The sequence below is a fragment of the Colias eurytheme genome, chromosome 17 (assembly GCF_061535395.1).
Source record: "Colias eurytheme isolate Ceu_HAF_F1 chromosome 17, ilColEury1 Martin Lab GWU primary, whole genome shotgun sequence".
Taxonomy (NCBI): domain Eukaryota; kingdom Metazoa; phylum Arthropoda; class Insecta; order Lepidoptera; family Pieridae; genus Colias; species Colias eurytheme.
In genome coordinates this window covers 10654210-10671534 of record NC_142996.1, presented here as the reverse complement: position 1 = coordinate 10671534, position 17325 = coordinate 10654210, and the positions used below count along the sequence as shown (strand labels likewise).

At 36.3% G+C, this 17325-nt stretch overlaps 1 protein-coding gene across 2 annotated transcripts; it reads left to right on the top strand.

Annotated features, from left to right (window-relative positions):
* Positions 1-201: 201 nt before the first annotated feature.
* Positions 202-5688, top strand: LOC149901477 (uncharacterized). Of its 2 annotated transcripts, XM_090111728.1 has the most exons (4): positions 202-495; positions 2669-2828; positions 3953-4504; positions 5087-5688. In XM_090111728.1, exons 1-4 carry the CDS (start codon positions 264-266, stop codon positions 5529-5531), a joined length of 1389 nt encoding a protein of 462 aa, XP_089967854.1. In that variant the 5' UTR covers positions 202-263; the 3' UTR covers positions 5532-5688. The 2 variants fall into 2 exon arrangements, with proteins under 2 accessions (XP_089967854.1, XP_089967855.1); XM_090111729.1 differs by lacking the exon at positions 3953-4504.
* The last annotated feature ends 11637 nt before the right edge of the window (positions 5689-17325 follow it).

Sequence of the window (17325 nt, the reverse complement as noted above, 5' to 3'; positions counted from 1 at the left end):
CCCGACCATGTGGAATTTATAAAAGTGCGGCCTCTGCCGGACAGGGCGTCTGCGCTCTTGCTTTTTCACGTGTTTCGCAGGCAGACCCGCTCGCACCCGCCGCGCCGCCACGAGTGCGAGCGGGACGGCCGCTCGCTCGCTTGCTTCTCGCTGCGCGTGTCTGTGTGACGCTCTGCGCGTTGACGTGTTTGGCGCCGCGCTCTCGGTGCGTCGTGACGTGTCCGTTATTTATATCGCCGTTTCGGGGTTTTAAATCTAGTTCGATGATGAAAAAGTGCAAGAAGGAAAAGCTGGCGGTGCGAGAGGACCTGGTGGCCACTGGGAAGAGCGAGGTGGGACGCATGGTGGACTCGGGGCAGGCGGACGACCGGCGGCTCATCCGGCTGGTGCGCGACCGCCGGCTGCTGTACGCGCGCAACAACATGCCCGTGGCGAGCTACTACACGCAAGTCAAGCGCCTGTGGGACGAGGTCGCTCAGGAGATGGGGTGGACCGGTACGCTCTCGGCTCTACACACTGCGCTGTCGCCTCGCGAACTCGCTACTAATATTGCGCTCACTGTTCACTGTTTGCGGGCGCTCTATTAAATTCAATATGAAACTAATGAAGTCAATTGTCGGATCAATTAGGGCAATTTACTTCTTAGCAAAGAGTAATGCATTTATAATTAGTGTTTGCCGTTTGATGTAATGTATTTTATTAAACTTATACTATGATTTGAAAAAGCCATGTAGGTAGGTACCTACGTAGTCGTAAAAGTTAATGTAGGGAATTGATGTTTTATAAGGCGATGGGTAGATGGCCTTGTGTTAATGCAATAGTATTCGTTATTTTTAGCGATTCGTAGCTGTTGTTGTATAACAGCCGCGATATTGTTATCTTACAAGTAGATAAAGAAATTATATTTTTACTGATAAGAATTATCATTATCGCGCTATACATATTTGCTGGTTATACAATCCATTCATATTAGGTAGGTTTATGCAATTTTAAATAATGCCGTATTAAAAATCCTCAAATCAATTGAATAGATTTATTTTGAATTATTATGTAATAATGAATTTAATTCACGGCTTAAAGCGGCTTCATAATAATTAATATATTACTGGACGGCAAAAGAAGGACAGTATGTAGCGGTTATTTAGCAGTTAATTTTTCTATATATAGGCTTGTAAATGTGTTGGTTGTGTCTCATAATTTATAACAGTAAATAAATATCAAGTTTAGGTAGGTGTTTGTATGAATGAATCTATTATTCATCTATTGTTTATCTAATTCTATGTCTATTTAATTACGCTTGAATAAGGGTTAATATAGTTTTCGATAATGTGTGTATGTATATGTTTACGTATACATAGATATTATTTATTTCTTCGGCACGCTCTATGTACCGTTACCGGCCTATAGGCAAACGAAATGACACTATAGGAATTTGTTATTTTTAGGGTTTCAAATTCCATACCTACCTAAAAAGGAAAGAAACAATATGGTACGCTTATAGGGTCACTTTGTTGTCCGTCTGTCTGTCAAAACCCTTTATCTCAGGAACGTGTAACAGTATCTATCAAAATTAATTTTATATTGAATACTCAAATCTACTAATTATAAGCCAACGCATTCAAAAGAGAAACAGCCGTTTAGCATAAACTTTGCAAATTAAAATTTTCAGCAGCAAATTTTTGCAAACCTACAGATTCTTTCCTTCTTTCTGACCTTCCCGTGAACACAGTCATGAAATTTGGTAAAAAGCAACGTCTTATATAGTTACAATATAATAAAAAGTACGTTTGTTCGGACCTCGGCGCGCGAGTCCGACTCGCACTTGGCTGGTTTTATTAAAGTATGAATAAATTAAATATTCTTCATACCTACTAATTTTATAAACGTCTTAAGTCATAGTCGGGGCATAGCTAGTCGTTAATTATTAAGCAATAAGCGAAAATTGTAAGGTTATAAGACTTATAAGTAGTTTAGAAATATTTGTGAATATTTATTGTTATGTCAAGTGAAACTGATAATGATAATAGGGCAGAGCGGGAAGTAGCCCCAAGCATAAATAGGGATAATAATTATTATGGGACTAGTTAGTAGGAGTTGGGTTAAATACAACCAAATTAATGTGTTTAATAGGCTCGGCTGAGTAAGTAGGTATTTATGATGTGTTTGAAATGTTTCTACTTTCTCTCTTTGTAAGATAATCAATTTTGATGAATATGAAAAGATTCTTTAATTATTAATTTTCATGGATACCTTTATTGTTTCCATCTGCTCTACACGCTTTACATTAGCAAATTTGCGTATTATAATGTAAAAAAAAGAATTGAAAGGGAAAAATATGATTACGATGTACTTTATTTCTTTATGAATGAATGGTATGAGACTGACAGTGTAAACTTTATTGCGGGATTTTCTTTGATTTCCTCAATGAAGGTGTGCTTTGTAAGTAAGTATAGTAAGTTCAGGATAAAGTTATAAATAGTAGGCGAGTGATAATGAAGCTGGTGATGGTCGAGATGTCGATAGTGGTGATGATGACGATGATTGTGATGATGGTAGTGGTGGTGATGCCTGTGATTATGGTGACGTTGGTGATGATGATTGTGAGATAGATAATAGTGATGACGATAATTATAATAATGAAGATTCTTAAATTTGTATGGTGGTGCAGTAGCGGACGTGCGGCGCAAGTGGTCGCACATCCGCAACTCGTACTCGCGGCACCTGCGCAACGAGATGCACGGCGCCTGCACCAGCAAGGGCCGCATGGTCTCCAAGTGGTACCTGGCTGACGACCTGGAGTTCCTGCGCGAGCACATGGCCACCGACACGTGAGTTGTACATTACTTTTATGTTTGGGGACGTAGAACATTCAGACGTAGAATTGCCTTGTTCTATTCTACTATAATCACAGTTATATTTATTTGACGTGACAACGTCTTATAAGCCGGCTGCACGCACGAAAAATTTAAAATTGGTTGTCTTGTCTGTAAAGTCGGTTTACTGACGATAGTTGAACGTGACAACGTCCGATTGTGCTTCTTTGTCGCTCGTTAGGCGCTCTCGCTTGCACTTCAAGCCTATGGAACGCCTCAGAGCGAGGTAACGCCAAAGAAGCACAATCGGCGTTCGACATCCGTCTGAGCGATGCGTCTGCGTGGACAGCTGCTATACTATAGTACATTTACATGTTTTGATCGAGTATCAAGTGCAGTGAAAAGTGAATGTGGTGTCAATTGTTTATAGCAACGATAATTACAGCGATAAAGGTAATGGTTCTTTGGATATTAATTATATATTCAGTGATATATTGTCGAATATTCGTGCTTTCATCATTAAAATGAATAGCATCGGTCCGCTAGTGCAGCGATTGTAGGTCAAGCTATAATTGACGAAATTAAAACAATAAGTTAACAGAACTATTTCACGGTGAGTAAAAAATCGATGGCTTTACTATTCAATCGAAATAATACGCTTATGATAAAAAAAAATAAAACATAAATATATTAAATGTTCCACATATCACAACAACGTGTCTGAACTCTGAAATGACAGGTTGGACCAGCCATCCGTCAAATGGAACATTCTCTCCTATATCAAATTTTAAAGTTTCCAAATTTTAAATTTTAAATGTAAGATTTATAAACAATAATTTAATCATTGTTTATTCTTATAATGAATTATGTATTTAAAATTATTACTTTTTTATAACAAATTACAATTAAATTTGCAAAAATAATGAAGTAAATACTTAATTGAAAAAATTTAATTATATTATTAAAATAAAATAATAAAATCAAAATTTAAATTTTAACAATTGAGTAGAAATTTAAACATTAAATTTTACTCAAGTATTTTGTTGTATTTTCATTTTTTAAATTTAAAATGATTTTCTGATTGGAGAATTTTATGAAAAAATTTTTTAAATTGTTTCGAACGACGATTTATTTTGCAGAACCGCTTACAATCCCACCATGAAAATAAAGCCTGATGAACCAGAGGATGTCATGAATAAGCCACTACCTTCGATGAGTGAACCCACGGAGGTTCAAGATGCTGTAGCATCTACTTTAGCAACGCCATTCGCGCAGCCAATAATCACTGCTTCAAAATCGAAAGCCCAAAAACAACGTGAGTACAGGCAGCGTATCAAAGCATCTAGAACTCCTGCTCAGGCGGCTGCTGCGAGAAAATTGAAAAACGAAAGACAACGCAAAAACAGATTACGCCAAGCTACTAAAGTTAGTAGCTGTAGCCAAGTGGCTATTGCCAGTAATTCTCTTGAAACGACAGAACGAACAACTGCTGCTCGAAAAACAAGGGCACAAATACAACGTGAGTACAGACAGCGGATTGCTGCGTCCAAAACTCCTGAACAGGCAGCAGCTGCAAGAGAAGCACGTAATGAAAGAGATCGAACCAACAGATTACGCCAAGCTGCTAACTTGGTTATTGCCAGTGGTTCTCAAGAAGCGACAACTACATCCTCATCTCTTTCAGGGCAAAGGTGGGATTTCCAATTACCTCCTTCTCTATATACATACAAATCTATTAAACAGATGAAATTAAAATTTTCTTTTGAAAAATGCTATCATTCCATCAGTATTTTCTTAAATCGTTGTCACGTTCAACTATCGTCAGTAAACCGACTTTACAGACAACCAATTTTTTAGTTTAAGTAAATTCTATAGTTAGTGGCTATGTATTTTGATTAATATCAATATTATCAATATTACTAGATTTTCGCCCGCGGCTTCGCCCGCGTTTTCAAAGGAAAACCCGCATAGTTCCCGTTCCCGTGGGATTTCCGGGATAAAACCTATCCTATGTGTTAATCCAAGTTACCCTCTATATGTGTGCTAAATTTCATTATAATCGGTTCAGTAGTTTTTACGTGAAAGAGTAACAAACATCCATACATCCATACTTACAAACTTTCGCCTTTATAATAGTATTAAGAAATCAAATATAATATTGATATTAATCAAAATACATAGCCACTAACTATAGAATTTACTAATGTTTACATTAATGCTTAATCGTTCAGACAATTAAAATATAATAAATTAAAATATTTGTGTCACCATAGGCGGTCAGCTCCTTACCCAACGTTCGCGAGTTCATTCCTGGAAATGGACATCGGGGAGTCGCAGAATTCCGACTCATTGGACGTGAAGCCGTTCATAGCAAGCCCGTGGTTCCCGCTCAACTCGGCCGCGCTGCCCTTCGACCACCCGGCGCCCAGCGAGGACAGCTCCGGCTCGCACAACTTCGCGCCCGACGAGAACTCCTCCTACTTCCAGTTCTTCCGGGGCATCTACAACGACTACCAGGAGCTGTCCGCCTCCAAGAAGCGGCTCTTCAAGCGGCAGTGCCTCACCTATCTCCACGAGCTGCTGGACGAGGAAGACCAGAACAGAAATAGGTTTGAGCAGCACGATGCCCTCAACTTGTCGAACTCCAACGTGTGCAGTGAGGACGAGCCGGAGGCGAGCGTGGAGGTGCTCGGGAACATCGGCGCAGTGATACCTTGATAGTGACAATGATCGTGAACTTGTGAAAGTATTTGTATAAATATTAAATGTGTCGCCAATACGACAGTACAATTTTAGACAATATTTTAAGAAATATGTTAATGATCCTTTATACGATGGATCTAGATCTCAATAATGTGCATAATTCCATCGTTTTAATTTTTTAATTCAATCATTTAATTTTTTCAGTTTATATTAAACAGAAAACACAATCTAAAATATAATTTTAATTGTTTTGGGTATTTCGTTTTCAATAATTGTAATAGTGTTTTGTACATATTTGCATAATATAACTGCGAGTAATACTCGCTTCCATATTACTGTCGTGTAACCAATAAACAAATATTTTAGTGCTATCTAGTATCTATGATAGACTAGTAGAAGCGTTTTGTTTGATACTTTTGGAGAATTCCAGTGTGTATAAAAAGGATCTAATAATTACTATAATATTTATATTGAGGTTGTAAATTTGTTTGTATGTTTCCTTAATTTTATAAGGGAATATTTAACTGTTGTGTGACTGAATATAAAATGGTGTATAATGCTGTTTTAACATCGACGCTCAATGTGATATATGTAATGTATGTAGACATAATAGAGAGTATTACTAAATTTGTTAACTAGTAATAAATAATTTTGTATGAATAATCTGTTCTATTTTATTTCACATAACAAAAATATTTACGAAAACCTTTTGTTCATTCTGCAACAAATAAAGTAATGCAACTTCATTCTATGACTATGCACTCCCTCACTAGATGGCATTAGCAGTACTGTTTCCGAAACTTGACAATAAGAATATTTTTTAGCTATTTACTTTATACAAAAAATAAAATTAAACTTTGATCTAAATATCTCACATAAGAAAACAAGTATTTAAGTAATTCATGAAATTTTACCGAATTAAGGATAGTAAAATGACAAGTTCACATCCATACTAATATTATAAATGCGAAAGTAACTCTGTCTGTCTGTCTGTTACTCAATCACGCCTAAACTACTGAACCAATTTGCATGTAATTTGGTATGGAGATATTTTGATACCCGAGAAAGGACATAGGCTACCTTTTACTGCGAAATATGTACCACGGGCGAAGCCGGGGCGGACCTCTAGTTAACAATATGTATAAAATAATGAAACAAATAAATTATCTTCTTCATAACTTACAGCGAATGAACTAGCCGTTATAAAAAATACCATATTTCAAGAAATTATTATTCTTTATTAATTATTTTTAAACTGAGAAAGTAACTTTAAGTAGGTATCCAATGATGTACATCTTTCACAGAAAACTCCTGTTTATTTGTGGAAAAGAAAATAAACTTGTGTACATGAACCATACACAGCACTTTATCAGGTGTCGGTAGCAGAGTTGTGACGTCACATTGAGTGTTGACACGGACCGCACTCAGCGGTTGAGGGCGCAGCTGGGCGACGGAACTGCGCCCGGCGCTCTAAACATTACTTAGTATTTATCGAGATAGGAGATTTTTGGACATGTATTTATCGTATTGCCATTGATTCGTAAGTATAATTGTGGTTTGATTCTGTTTTTAAAAATGTTTTATACAGCATATTATATTAGCCTTAGACACCTGTAGTATAGTAGCTGCGAAATATCCAAACATGTAGGTACGTTGTAAACAGATATGTACATACATAAACTGTTGATAGAGATGTAGAGCATTCCATAAATGGAAAATATTCATCATAAAGTCAATTTAAATTGATCATAGACTTTTTTATCCTGAGAGACTAGGTTTTCATAATAATTATTACATCTGAATAAAGCAAAAACTGGTGAATATTTATTTTCTAATACATCTCATGATAAAAAAAGTTATCTGTTTTCAATAAAAATAGTACGTATTTTATAAAATGTATACGATAAATCCAGCCTACCGCATTTCTCCCGAGTGGACACTGCACTATAACTCGATATGTCATGTGCAAGGAAGTGTGCCGTGGTGTTTGTGGAGCGACACTACACACCTCCGTAATTATATTGTACTGTGTACACACTATATATATGGAAAAACAGACGTATATTATGTAGGCTTTCGGTACATACGTAATGTGGTTATTACACTAATATACCAAACTACTGCATATATTTTAAATACGATTAGATGTGTATAACTATAAGATTAACGTTTGCAATAAATTGTTGATAGATCAGCCTTAAGAATTTTGTTAGTGAACACTTTTTATGAACTACTACAGGGGTCTCACTCGGCCAGTTATCAAGTGCTAATCACTGTACCAAGAAAGCGGTCATTGCTAATAAAAAAGTGTGTTGACTAAGCGAATAATGTGTAACTTTATTAGGAACTAGCGGTCCGCCCCGGCTTCGCCCGTGGTACATGTTTACGTTTTCTCTACATAAGAACCATCCTCGTACTTCAAGGAATATAATAAAAAAAGAATTATCGAAATCGGTTCAGCCGTTCTCGAGTTATGCGCTTACCAACACATTTTGCGATTCATTTTTATTTATAAGAAGATATATTATTATAGTAGAAAGTAAACAACCAGTCAGTTCAATTGTTTCCGATTTAAGGGGGCGCATAAAGCAAAATAACCAATCTTCTATTAGATGATACGTGTAATATGCAAGACCAAATCTAAAAAATAAAATATATATCAAACTAGATGATATGTTCAACGATTCTGTTTAATCAAAAACATAAAATATTAAAATTTACTCGATAAAAAAAAATCACCAAGTTAGCTCTAACTTTCACACTTTTACGTTTTCTACTTGACATGGTAATACTTATTATGATTTTTTTTCATAAACAATTATATTAAAACATTTGCAAGATATTTGTCAGAGCATTTTGTGTAATTACTTTTAGTTTTGGTTTTATCTGCGATAAACCACTTTTATCGTGACAAAATCAAACGTTTATCTCGAGAAAAAAAGAGCGCCAATAGTGCATTTTACTAATTACCGCTTGAGAGGAACTTGGTCATAAAATCTGCTGCTGGCTCCCGGACCATTGTCATAAGAAATCGGATATAGACTTGGATATTTGCTTACACTAACAATCTAGATTCTAGATTGTCAGCATGACCAACCCTGAATGAAAGTCAGAAATATTGTGAGTTGCAATAGGTGTTCGTTATCAGCGTGTCTCAGTGATATCTTTAGCGGAGCCATCGTTTGTCGAATAAATTGAAACGTGACGTCATTCGACCTGTTTAAAGAATCTATTGTCGAGGGACCCTTCTGTCCCGGGGGTCCCCAAACTCACTTATTCAGGCGAAATACTGCTTACCATGATTTGGAAGAAAGCGCACGCGATTCTCGGCTCATGTGGCGGGACTTAAGGTTCCTTTTTAAATAGAAGGTGTTGATATAATAGTTGAAGGTTTGCAGGTTGCTTCGATAAATCAAATGTGTTTCGCTTTCACTGCGCAGTATGTAGATTCGGAGAGAGTTCATGTTTTTTTAACATTATAGAGTTGGCGCTCTAGGTGTAGCTTTAGTATGCGGAGCACGAGCGGGTATAAAGGATTTTTATTCTTTAATGCAGAACTTATCTCTTAAGTTTAGCAAAGCAGCTTCACATTGAATTATAATTAAATAAGGAACAACATAAGGAAAACAGGAACATATTACGTTTCAATTACATCTAAATTAAATCTTTCTAGTTAAATTTGCAAGACTAGTAACTGCTTGTTAATTTTATAATTAATGCGTCCCCTACACAGTTCCTGCAGCTCTTGGAAGGGAGCAGCTCCAAGCTCGTAACGCCACCTGAAGCTGTAAAGATGCTGTAATTACGATGCGGATTCTGTTCATTTACAACGCTCGTAAAGTGAACGCGCAAACTTATTGAGCTCTGAGGCCTGAGGGCTGAGGGCTGAGGGCCGGGCAATAACTGTTACGACTGACTTGACGGCGTGACTACAACTAGCTACCTGCTTCTAATTGCGAATTCCTGCCGAAACGTCGCGGAATCAACAATATTATGTCACTATAAATGTTTTAGCACCAGCCCGTTAATGTTCAGGATAGAATAAGAATATTACGTGACGAGACTGTGTCATTACATGCCTAATATCTGCGAGATATCATAAAAGTTATGTTTATTACACTATAATCTTATTAATATTTCATATACATATCAATAATTGAATCTCACTGCAGGGCAGCTATTAACTGGAATTAACTGGTTAAATAGCGCGAGCGTTGTCTTCCGTTAACAGATGGTTTTGCTTGCCCGTCAAGTTTACTATTAATAAACTTGAACAATACAATATTGAATCAATTAGCGGATGAGTTTCACTCATGACTGGAAGGAAGATATTTCCAATAAGTGAGGCTGTCGATTCAATGGCCGCTTGTCCGCACGACTGGTCGGGCCTAAAGCGGGTGAGCGCCGCGTTTACTGCAGGCCCGTTACAGTTACGAGCTCATAATGACGGCCTCACCCGTTTTCATTCTACTAACAATTTTATGGAGATCGTTTTGATTGTGTTTAAATTTAATTTGGAGCAGCAATGAACGGAATAAAACGTTCATTATTCTGTAGAGCAAGATTTTATTCGGGTTTTTGAAGTTGTATAATATAGTCTTTTGATTGCAACTAATATTCGATATAGGAGCGGTGTGTTGACAAATTTTAAATACTGCAGCCATTTGTGGTGTACCTGTAGTGAGATTTTATAGATAGTTCATAACACACAACGAGAAAACTTATTATTCACATTTTATAATAAATTAGCTTTTACAGGTCAAATGCACAACGAAAAATACTGAAAGCCATTTTTCAGATTTTATTGTTGAACGCGAATCAAAAGGTAGATTGTAATTACACCCAAATGCCACTCCACGGAAGGGTTCGCATGGCAACAGTGCAGCGCTGCAGCGGGGGGAGGGGGGAGCCTCGCTGTGGGCTCACGGGGAGGGGGTTAGAACGGGAGGGGCTGCATGTAGGGTATGCACTATGCACTTTTGCTTGGTTGGTAACAGTGAATAAATTAGGTAAATAAAAATAACATCATTTAGGGCCGATTTTTCAATGCTTGGATAAAACTTATCCGCCCAATAAAGTATTACACGATTACATTAAAATGTCACGTAAACTATCAAATACGGGCAATTAGAATACGTTTTTAAAATGGTAGTTTTATACATTATTCGACTAATAAGTTTTAACCAAGGATTGAAAAATCAGCCCTTAACAATATAGGTAGGTACTATAAATGCATTTCATTTCTTTATCATGGTATTTTTACATCATACGTTTTATACTTAGGTAATAAAATTAAGATTAATTTAATTATTATTACATAGAGAATACATTCTTTCATTATTCTGAAAATATAAATGAAATGATAACACGTACGTTATCACTTATCACATAGGCGAGGGCAACCCTACAGTGGGGTATGCGGGGGAGGGTGAAGCCCGGGGCGGGGGTGCAAGGTGACTCGGCGAACCGAAACGTCATCACATCAACAGATGTAAGCTACTGCTTGTTATGTACACGGTACACGGCTGCTCCACTGCATAGATACAGCCGTTGGCTATTATCATATTATCGCTGTTACCCGCATATTATGGCTTAGTAACAACGGCTATAACCGGAATAGAAGAAATACCGGATCTGCCTTTAGTTGTCTAATTAAAGGTATTAATAAAACAACTGATGGGTCTTAAATATGAATGTATTTAAGTCTCAAATAGCCTTATATTGTCTAATTGAATACCTTTAATCGATAAAGCAACTGCCGAGTGATGATTTTTTGAGGAACTTAAACGTGAATATAAGATATGCTACATTTTATCCTTTCGAGACGGAATTCATCGCTACATTTTACAGAAAGCTCTACATCACAATCGCTACATTTTAAATTTTACGAGGACAGGTATATTATGCCCTTTACTGAATAATTTTCAGAAAGATTAAAAAAAAACCAAAGTTGTATAAAAGTAATCTTTATTCTTTATATTATTAGGTTGCGATTATTTGTACACAAAAAGTTGTAGTTTTTAAAACATCACTGTCCAATTCCATCAAAATATGTACAACATGAACAAAATATACTGATAGAACTATCCTGTATTTTCGCCATATAAATGATTCGAAGAAAGGAAACCTTTCAAATATCGTAAAGTGCATTCGGTAAATCCCTTGGAGCGTCTGAAGCCAGTACAAACAGTGAGTGGTCAATAAGGGCTCTGAATAAAACAAAACAGTTGGCCCGGATTCGCGTCACGTCGGGAACTTGCTATCTCTGAATTTCATCAGGCCCTGGTTGTTATGGAGATGTGATGTCGATTGATATCTGTACGTGCTTTATGTGGATCTTTTTTGAACACGTATCTTGTACTATTGATGTTTTTCCCGAGTCCCTTCCTAAAAGGACAGCTTCAAGCATTAAACATTCACTATCTTTTTAGGTATTGGTGGTAGGCCGTGTGTATGGGGATTGCTCACTTTGTTTAGCCAAAACTTTAGTCTACTCTATCTTGTGCTATATGTATAAAAATCAAATGCTGTTTGTGATACTCGCAAAAACTCGAGAATGGCTGGACCGATACCTATAGCAGGTTTTGGTTTTGAAATGATTTTCGTATTCCAGGGAAGGTTTAAACGGTAAGAAAATAAACTTGTAAACGCTGATTTAAAGTGACAATACTCGAAATCCTCTATTTTACTGTAAAACCGGAATTTACACGAGGTTCATGTTTCTTTTGCTCTTACATAATACCCTGATTTGGAAGCTCTTTGGACCCGAATAATTTTAGTTGAAACGCTCATTTACTTGACTAAAGACTTCATTTGGAAATTGGAAGCACTTTTGTACTGCTATAATTGTAAATAATTATATTTAACACCGGTACAAGCAGTTTCTACAGAGAAGTTTCGGCACGGAACTCTGTAATTTGTCTGAGCAAGTGAACATTGTGATCCTAATATTTTAAGGAAAAATTCTTATTTATTCTTCAAAATTTTAATAAAATGTACCATATCCGTGCAGCCGGCAGCGCGTTAGGGAACTGGTAAGCGTCATTATGCCCGCGCCATTACGTCGAGATGGCGAGCGACGCCGGGGCGCGCTGCTCCTCACTGACAATCTCTGTAATTATGGAGCGAACACATTTTAATCAAAACTTTCAGGGAAATCATTTTAATCATAAAAATACCTTCTTAAATTAACTTGTTTTTGAAAGATCCTGGGGTATCTGGATTATAAAGAATTCGATGATTAGTTTCGGATCTATCATAATTTTAAAGTCAAAGTAAAATAAGTAGTTGTTTGTGGAAAGTAGTAAACTATCAAATATATTATAACGATTGTACAGGGTGCGGTTAATTACAAGTTATAGTGGTTGAAGTTTTCCCTGGAAAATGAACAGAGTATTTCTTCCCCTACACGGTTATTAAACTAATTAACAACTTCCAACATTTAACTAAGCGAGTTATACTTACAATATTCCTGATAATTTTGATAATTTTGTATGCATGTAGATTAATTTATGTGAATGGGAATTGTGAGGAGAAATAAATAAATGATTTGATTTGATTTGATTTGATTTGATTCCGTGTACAATTCCTTTCGGCATCACGTATCAATTCACTTAAAGTTTTTGATGATTTGGCAAGAATAGGTGCACTGCCTATATATAGCGAAAGCTGGCACAAGGGGAGTTTTAGCACAGTAGCTCTATATTTAACAAGCTCGGGAGGACCCCAGCGCCATATTCAGCAATACAACACGTCCTGTGAGTGACATGTGTGCATACAACGGGTTTTAAAATAACACCTCCGAGCGAGGGAGCCATCAAATTAGCGAAACAGGGGAGACGCAAACAAAGAAGCGCCTAGTTCACGCGTAAAGGGCTCATTTCACTATATTAATAACTCTCGACAGGCAAAATTAATGGAAGGAATATTCAAGGACTGTTTAATAGACAAAAGAAGTCAATTGTACAAGTTTAAGTGGGTACTTGACTCTTTATTTCGTTTTACAGTGACTTTGTAGCATTAGAATATATTATTTTAAACCGGGTGAAAGAGAGTATTATTATGTAACTACCTTATATATGTAGTTTGATTTTTGTGAATCAAATTACTATTCAAAGATCTCTTCACATCATACTTATATGCATCTACATAATTACCTATAACGCCAGCTTCCTCAAAACATGGCAGAGCTTTTTGCTCTTTGTTTCAAAATATTTCTAGACGCATAGGTAGTTACGTAGGTAAGTAAGATTTGTAATACATAATTGTAACATGTAATAACAAAAGTTACATCATCCATTTAATAAAGTTCAAAGAGAATACAAACATCATTTCATTTATCCAAAAAGTTGGAAATATAATTACCAAAGCACAGAATAACAGAAATATAAAATATATTTCGGTAGTCGGCTTGTGGAAGTCAATTACCGTCCAATGCGGTTGCGAACAAAGGCTGCGTGTGTGTGCGTGCGTATGTCTGTGTGTGTGTGTAGAACAATGGGTCTGTGCGCAAATGGCTCTGTCGATTTTTGTTTATTGAGGCAACTAGAGTTGGATCGATATGCTCTCTTGTGCAATGGTGGGCCTAACGCTCGGGGACAAAGATATGGACGCATTGGGTACCTACAACTTGTACGATAAGACTAGTTAGGAGTGTAGTGTATCTTGCAAGGAGGAGGATCCGGTTTATAATTTGTTGCTGTTCGTTTTAGTAATATTTAATGAAAATGTTCCTCGGTTCAAGCATTATTTTTATAATTATGATATAATAGTTGTAATAATAATAGACCGGGAGATACTGACACAAAATTTCGAGTCATTTCTAACAGGATGGCGGTTCTACAGGGGTCTTAGTACGCAATTACAAAAAGAAAAACGATGGTGTGAACGCTGGTACCGGCGGCTTAGACGCGTGGGCGTTAGTCGAACTCGTCGGAAAATAGCGAAAGTCAAACGATTTGTAACAGTATGGCACTTATTTTTCCTGTAAGTTTGAGGATCAACAAATATAAATACAAAATTTCAAAGATCTATGTGTTGGAAATCTTCACTTATATAAATTAATAATAAATTAAGTTTTCAAGTATGACAGCACTTTTTCCCCCTACTAGAAGTATGGCAAATATAATAATGGTCACATTTTATCAAATACTCTCCAAAAATCCAAATGCAATACTGGTACAAAAAGTTTGGCGAAATAAAAATTTTTTGCAGATTTTCGGCGGTATGGCGACCATTTGGAATCGTCCGAAAAGTATGGCATGGCGATTTTCGTAAATGGCTGCACGACGATAGTTACCTGTGCAAAAGTTAGCCTGGTACAAATGGTTGAATAATTGTTTTATTTAAATCAACACATTCGCGTCGGTATGGCGGGCTGTAAGTCACACCGGAAAAGTATGGCATGACACTACCGCCTACTTCTTTTTTATGGGCTATCGGTAAATTCTAAAATTTTTGTGTTACAAATCGTTTGACTTTCGCTATTTTTCCGACGAGTTCGACAAACGCCCACGCGACTAAGCCACCGGTACCAGCGTTCACACCATCGTTTTTCTTTTTGTCATTGCGTACTAAGACCCCTGTAGAACCGCCATCCTTGTTACAAATGACTCGAAATTTTGTGTCAGTATCTCCCGGTCTATAAGAAGAAGCATTTAAAATAAGCATATAATTCAATAATATATGTTCACACTTTGAAGGTAATAATATTATTTTGACAAAATATCCCGAACCCTTTTTGAGCAAAGAGATAATAATGACGATATATGAAACAATAAAACACGACAATAATAAGGAAAAGTAAACATTTAATATGATTGTTGTTGTAGTATGAACTCTATTATCTTCAAATTCACTCTGGAAACAGTAGACTAAACAAGTCAAAGAAAAGCAAATAAGTCGGTAAAATGCTGTTAAAGCTGTCAATTTTTCAGAACATTTTGTAGTGAGCGCGACCGGTGCGCTACCGCTCGGAGCTCCGCCCTCACATTATCATCACACACAAATTAAGCAATATAATGTGTTTATAAACATGTAACGGCCGCATAGCAATTTGTCGAATGTCTCCATTTCCTCCACGGCACTCATTAACCGTGTAAATATGGCCGATTTCCGGCGAAGCCTTCCCAATCTGCGCTAACAGCCTCTAAATATACATTAGCCCGGAAACGCGCCTGTTCCGACCGATTTGTGATTACGCGGCGCGGCTTCAAATCATTTTTGAATATTTAATTAAGCCATTAGTTCTTCGTTTGCGGAAAATGATTGGATTTTATTGAATGCGGATATTGCGACAAATTTACATAATAATAGCGGAGATTTATAATCATGGTTGACAAAGAAATGTTAAAATTATTGTAGAGAATATGACGTAGTTAAAAAGCTCGGTGATGTTTGTAGAGACGAGAATTATAATTTACATGATATTTTAAGAGCGTAGTGTTAAGACAAAATGGTGTTCTTTGATATTGAAATATATATATGTACCTGCTTTTTATTTACATTCTGGGTAGATACTAGCAAATTTAAGAGCGTTGTAGGTCATTTGACTCAAATTATGCTGACTCAGAGCTTTTTCACGGCCGTAGCTTATTATATTATTATGACATGGCAATTCTTATTTTAAAACATAATACTATTGTCATTATATATGTGTCATTATACAATTTGTTTTTTATTGTGTAATTTGTTTCGTTATATTGTTTGTTACTTTTATTACTTATACGTTTTTGTGGAAATAAATCTGTTTCCATACCTACGTTTTTTTCTAATTGAACTAAGACTCGCACACGAACTTAATAACTTGCATTCAAATTGAATGTTGCTTGATTACATACAATGTTAATATAGAAGTAATATATTAATATTAATATATACCAGAAGTATGTATGTCTGAATGAGCTTAAATAACTGATCGTGTGCCGTGTGCACTGTGCAGTGTGGTCATGCGTGGTGATATGTCTGGACAGCAGAGCGCTGTGCAGTGTGCAGTGTGCACCTTTGATGATGCGTTCCGTGTTTCCATGATATTGAGTTCACAAGCGTTTCTGTTCGTTTGTGTCTACGCAATATTATAGTGCTATAAAAACGAACGTGTATAGTATCTAGTTTAAAGAACTGATTTTTATTCTAAATGTAAATTGGTGCTTAATAAAGACTACCTACAATGCTTTGCCAGTATATTAAAATTTAAAATGTACATATGATTGTACTTATATTATGGCAGTGCCTAAAAAGTAAAAACCCAAACGCTTTACCCAAATATATTTTTGTATTGGTATCACGAGTGTTACATTTGATTTTCCTCAAAATAATCAATTTGGATTAGTAGTGAGAGATGCTCATAAAAATACTTGCACACTTAGCTTTAGCAGAAAATGAATTTTTCCTGGTTACTAAGTAACAAAATTTGTTCTGAATAATAATATAGTGTCGTAATTTAATGCTATTAGCTTTAGTTCCAAGGGACATGTCGATCATATTACTGCGGATAATGCAGTTATGTAAAGAGTTGCGAGTGTGTGTGTGTCTCGCGGTCAGACTGCGTGGCGACGCAGTTGTTAGGGCGCTCGCACATCTAGATTCTAGACTTTTGCAAATTTTATATCCGTTTAACATAACTGTCCACAATAGAAAGGGTTTGATGAAGGAAGAAAGGAAGGTTTTCTCAGAAGGAACACGAATGATAATAAAAAAAATATAAAAAAAATTAAGTATGAGAAAAATGTGTTGAAATTATTAATAGATAATATTATTTTTTCATTTTGCCAACACGTCCATTGTACTGTGTACAATGTATATCATTCAT

Coding starts and splice junctions, on each gene's coding strand:
- LOC149901477 (XM_090111728.1), top strand. CDS start 264: ATGATGAAAAAGTGCAAGAAGGAAAAGCTGGCGGTGCGAGAGGACCTG. Junction 496..2,668: donor TCAGGAGATGGGGTGGACCG/GTACGCTCTCGG, acceptor ATGGTGGTGCAG/TAGCGGACGTGCGGCGCAAG. Junction 4,505..5,086: donor TCATCTCTTTCAGGGCAAAG/GTGGGATTTCCA, acceptor GTGTCACCATAG/GCGGTCAGCTCCTTACCCAA.